This window comes from Danio aesculapii, chromosome 19 (genome assembly GCF_903798145.1).
Source record: "Danio aesculapii chromosome 19, fDanAes4.1, whole genome shotgun sequence".
NCBI lineage: Eukaryota > Metazoa > Chordata > Actinopteri > Cypriniformes > Danionidae > Danio > Danio aesculapii.
The window spans coordinates 24,142,049-24,148,048 of NC_079453.1; the positions used below are offsets into that span (position 1 = coordinate 24,142,049).

Below are 6,000 nucleotides of genomic sequence, written 5' to 3' on the forward strand. Positions count from 1 at the left end.
ATTTTGATATTAACCATGACTCTTGCACACACACACACGCGCACACACACACACGCATGCACGCACGCACGCACTATTATCATTGTTATAATATTATCATTACTATTAATATTGTTCAGTTCATTCAGCCGTTCAATTTAGCTGCCTTTCAAAGTCTATATCAAATTGATTATAAAAAAATTCATAAAGATGCTCAATTAAATTACATTTAAAAAGATCTTTAGAAAATACAATTTAATAAAATTCATTCATTCATTTATTTTCTTTTTGGCTTTGTCCCTTTATTAATCTGGCGTCACCACAGCAGAATGAACCGCCAACTTATCCAGCACATGTTTTGCTCAGCGAGTGCCCTTCCAGCTGCAACCCATCACTGGGAAACACACACATACACTACGGTCAATTTGGCTTACCCAATTCACATATACCACATGTCTTTGGACTTGTGGGGGAAATCAGACCGGACCACCCGGAGGAAACCCGGAGAACACCCGGAGGAAGACGGGGAGAACATGCAAAATCCAGATAGAAACATCAATTGATCCAGCGGAGGCTCAAACTAGTTACCTTCTTGTTGTGAGGCGATCATGCTTCCCACTATGCCACCATGCAGCCCTTTAATACATTTACTTTTTTATTTAACTAATTGCATGTTGACTATTTACCTGCACTTTTTTTTTGGATGCTTAAGGATTTCAGCCAATGTGGACAAAAGTAAATATCCTTTATCAAACAAATCCTTGACTTCTCAGCAATAGCTTAACTGCTAATATTTCACTTGAAATCTCTGGTTTATGCATTTAATGAGTGCTGGTTAAAATGTTATTATCATAAACAGCCCTACAATGTACACAGAGAAGTGTTCATTAGTGCAAAATCATGTTTGTATATAAACAAAGCTTCTTACAGAGACTTTATACATAGTATTTGCTAAAACATGTGCATCCAACTGTGTGTTTCACGAGACTGCCCTCTAGTGGACCTCGAGGAAGTTTGAATGCATTTTTTATGGTCACTCCCGTTTTGCTCACGTCTATAAATCTCAGAACCAGGAAATCACATCTCCAGTTCTGGGAAAACGGAACATAAGTGCTGTTTATTTGTGTTGTGTGTCTGCGGTAAAATGGCTGAATCCAGGTTTTCTCAGGACCAGTTCAGCTGTCCAGTGTGTTTGGAGCTCCTGAAGAATCCAGTGGCCATCCCATGTGGACACAGTTACTGTATGAGCTGCATTACGGACTACTGGGATCACGAGGATCAGAAGAGAGTTTACAGCTGCCCTCAGTGCAGACAGACCTTCAGTCTAAGACCTGCTTTAAATAAAAACACCATGCTGGCTGAAGTGGTGGAGCAACTGAAGAAGACTGAACATCACACTGCTGTTCCTGCTGGAGATGGAGACGTGGAGTGTGACAGCTGTACTGGAAGAAAACACAAAGCCATCAAGTCCTGTCTGGTGTGTCTGAACTCTTACTGTCAAAATCATCTTGAACAACATGAGAATCTCTTCAAAGGTAAAAGACACAATCTAATGGACGCCAATGGACGGCTTCAGGAGATGATCTGCCAGAAACATGATAAACTCTTAGAAATTTACTGCCGTACGGACCAGAGGTGTGTTTGTATGCTCTGTATGGTGGATGAACACAAAGATCATGAAACTGTGTCAACTTCAGCAGAGAGGACAGAGAAACAGGTATGGTCTGAAACACTTTCATTTTTAATGAAAAGACAAACACAAGTGCCACATACTTTCAGTTTCACTTTATTTTCTCTGTATTCTCATACAGAAAAATTTAGGAGAGATACAGGAAGAATTCCAGCAGCAAATCCAGGAAAGAGAGGTGAAGCTTCAAGAGCTGAAAGAAGCTGTAAAGATTCATGGGGTAAAATGCAAGAAAAAGTTGCACTGATTTATATATATATCCAGAAAGTCCTGTTCAGTGATTTTTGACTTCATTATCTTGAGTGAAGCGCATTGATGGGTGTGCTCTTGAGAACTGGTCAATTAAGAACTTTCACTCTTAATAATGTCAACTAGAGCCATGTTCAACCAAACTTTCTGAAACTGGCACCAACAACAGAAGTATACGATTGTTGACAAAGAAATACTCTGTAAATAAATTAATAACTCTAAATGCAGAGATTGGTTAAAGTTGCTGGAAGATAATTCAAGGTTATATAATGCAATTTCAAAGAGTAAATGGGCAACTAAGATAGTTCACCCAACAATGAAAATTTACTCACAATTTACTCCAAATCAAGTTTCAAGTTTCTTCCAAATCTTCTTGAATATATAACATAATATATTGTGCAAAATTGATTGAATTGATTGAATATTGAGCAGATATTGTGATGAAAGCTGGAAACCTGTAACCATTGACATCCATATTAGATTTTGCCCTTGCAAGTCAGTAGTTACAGGTTTACAACCTTTTTTAAAATAACTTATTTTGAGTTCAAGCATGAATAGTGAAAGTCAAATAGTTTTAAGCAAGTAGATTACAAGTAAATAATGACAGAATTTTCATTTTTGGGTGAACTATCCCTTTAAATAGAGAAATAGATATTTTTTAACATTGTGAGAGGTAATTGTGATGTGTGGTTTACAGCGCTCTGCACAGACAGCAGTGAGGGACAGTGAGAGGATTTTTTCTGAACTCATCCGCTCCATTGAGAGAAAACGCTCTGAAGTCACACAGATGATCAGAGATCGAGAAAAGATCACAGTCGGTCGAGCTGAAGGACTCTTAAATCAGCTGCAGCAGGAGATTGATGATCTGAGAGGGAAGAAATCTAAGCTTGAGCAGCTTTCACACACAGATGATCACATCTGTTTCATCCAGGTGAAACCAGTCTTTACATCACAAGTGTTTTACTCACATTGCATCTACTGACCATTGAATAGTATTCATTTTCTATTTAAATATATTGTCAGTTGTTTGACTTTGTTTTTGTAGAGTTTTGCTTCTCTCCCTGTTCCTCCGGCATCTCCAGATGTTCCCAGCATTACTGTTAGTTCTTATGATGATGTAGGAAAATCTGTTTCTCAACTGAGACAGAAACTGGAGGATTTCTGCAGAGAGGAGACTGAAAAGATATCTGGTCAAGGTAAAAGACTGGAGATGAGATGAAAACTAAATTAAAACACTGTAAGTGTTGTGAAATGATATATGTGCTGTTTTCACAGTGACATGCATCCAGATCATTCCCACCCCAGAATATGAGAGCAGGAATGACTTCCTAAAGTGTAAGTTGTTGGGAAAATTGAAACATACATTAGGACTGCACAATATATCGTTTGAGCATCGATATCGCAATGTGTGTATCCGCAATAGTTACATCGCAAGATATGCAATGTTAAATTGGGATTATAGATATCCAGGAACTAACGGTCAAAACACATGAGATTTGTGAAGACTCTGCAGAATTTAAGCATAATAGAGTGAAAGTTAATCATGTGCATGTGTTTTTAAGGCCTGTGACTATGTAAGCATTTTAAGAGCGTTCAAAGCATTTTAATAGAGCATAAAGAAGTTTAATAAAGATTCATTTATTGAACAATTTATATGATGAAGACTATGCAATGATATTTTACTTTTAATTATTCGATTTCTGTAACCGAATACTGTTAGACACTCTGCAGACAACTGCAAATCACTGTTCATCATTGTGTTCATATATGACTGTAGTTTGTTTATCATATGTATATAATATATTAAATAAAAATATATGTATATTTCACTAACCTAAAAATATATAATCTAAATCAATCTAAGCAAAAAAAGTTATTCAAGTCATCTGGTGAAATTATATCTTAATATGTTATATATATTGCAATATATATCGGGCAGCACGGTGGTGTAGTGGGTAGCACAAACGCCTCACAGCAAGAAGGTCGCTGGCTTGAGCCCCGGCTGGGTCAGTTGTCATTTCTGTGTGGAGTTTGAATGCTCTCCCCGTGTTGGTGTGTGTTTCCTCCGGGTGCTCCGGTTTCCCCCACAAGTCCAAAAACATGTGGTATAGGTGAACTGGGTAAGCTAAAATTGTCCGTAGTGTATGTGTGTAAATGAGTGTGTATGGATGTTTCCCAGTGATGGGTTGCAGCTGAAAGGGCATCCGCTGTGTAAAACATATGCTGGTTAAATTGGCGGTTCATTCCTCTGTGGCAATCCCAGATTAATAAAGGGACTAAGCCGAAGGAAAAATGAATGAATAAATGCAATATATTATAAAGACAAAATATCAAAATGTCAACATTTTCCAATATCGTGCAGCCCTAACATTCAAATATATTTTATGTTCTGTAGTCCAGTGAACTGTAAATTACCAAATATAAATCCATTTACTACCTCTTAAATACTTTGTGTGTTTTCTAATCTTTGTCTAAGTTTATCAAAAGTATTCTCATTCAATAAGCCTAAAATCATATCTGTTTATAAACTGTTGTTTATATTAGTTAGTTTTAATAAACCTTAAATATTTGAATACAAAATTGTCCAAAATAAATCACAACATCTGATCCTAGCAAACAGGTTTTAACAACAGTGATTTATAAGTAAGAGATAAACAGATCAAAATCCCCAATGTAAACCTGTGCTGTTATGATGTTAAATCCACTAACACATTTAAAGTGATAACATCACATAAGAAAGGTTAAACTGATTGATAAATGATAAAGATTGTTAACTGATTTAATTGTATTTGTGTCTTGTTAATGCAGATCCAGAAAAAGTTTTGTTGTATGTTTTGTTTTTTGTTTTCTTTTAGATTTCTGTCGTTTCACTCTTGATCCGAACACGGCTCATCAATTTCTCCGTCTGTCTAAGAGGAGCAGAGCAGTGACTGTATCTAGCAGACAGAATTATCCTGATCATTCAGACAGATTTGATCAGTGTCGTCAGGTGCTGTGTAGAGAGAGTGTGTGTGGACGCTGCTACTGGGAGGTGGAGTGGAGTGGGAAAAATATAGATATTTCAGTGTCATATAAAAGCATCAGCAGAAAGGGAGAGGGTGACGTTGAGTCTAGATTTGGATGCAATGATCAGTCCTGGAGTTTGTCTTGCTCTCGCTCCAGTTGTTCATTCAGCCACAATAACATAAAAACTGATCTCACTGTAGTGCCCAGCAATAGAATAGGAGTATATGTGGATCACAGTGCAGGAATTCTGTCCTTCTACAGTGTCTCTGACACAATGACCCTCATCCACAGAGTCCACACCAGATTCACCCAGCCTCTCTATCCAGGGTTTTATTTTTATGTGTCTTTTTTAAACCTCTTTAGAAAATCTTTACTAAATGCAACAGTGAAACTTTGTGACATATAGCTGGCCAAAGGGATTGTATAATATAATTTGACTATATTATCGGGTTTTACAAGAATGTTACTTAGTGACAACACAATTTTTAATGTAATCATTTGATTGGATGAGGTACAGATGAACAAGTTTGAAAAGTTTGTGAATGAGATCAGTTTGTTCAGTTTCACTTATACAATAAAGAAATCTTTTACAGTTGTGTTCCTGTGATTTACATATGATCTTTTTTAACAGCCTGATCTGTATATATCTTCTGTTAAACAATGATGGATGTATTTCATGAGACTATTAATGTCTACATGAAGTCAAAACTGACACAATGTATTTAGTTACAATGTACAAGTTAAACAGACAAAAAAAAGCAAGCTTGGTTATGTTTTCATGAAATTCTGCTTCCACCCTGGAATGATGTTGCTTCTCTTAGGTTGGTTGTGCAGATATAATTATGTTTGTAATTTAAACATTTAAAATGTATAGATTAAAATGTTGTCTAGACACAGTAGACTTTCTCTTGATATGCTATTGTTATTCTGCTGTATGGTCTCTTTAGTTGTGCGTCTTATAATGTGGTAAGTCTGTATAAAATGGCACGTAACATGCCATTCCAGGATGTCTGTATATCAGAATCAGAAAGAGCTTTATTGCCAGGTATGTTCAAACATACGAGGAATTTGTTTTCGTG

At 36.5% G+C, this 6,000-nt stretch overlaps 1 protein-coding gene across 1 annotated transcript; it reads left to right on the top strand.

Moving 5' to 3' along the window:
- Positions 1-1,044: 1,044 nt before the first annotated feature.
- Positions 1,045-5,471, top strand: LOC130247252 (tripartite motif-containing protein 16-like). The gene is made up of 6 exons (XM_056480481.1): positions 1,045-1,696; positions 1,791-1,886; positions 2,613-2,846; positions 2,961-3,111; positions 3,191-3,250; positions 4,771-5,471. The coding sequence occupies exons 1-6, from the start codon at positions 1,124-1,126 to the stop codon at positions 5,325-5,327; spliced, it is 1,671 nt and encodes a 556-aa protein (XP_056336456.1). The 5' UTR covers positions 1,045-1,123; the 3' UTR covers positions 5,328-5,471.
- Positions 5,472-6,000: the final 529 nt, after the last annotated feature.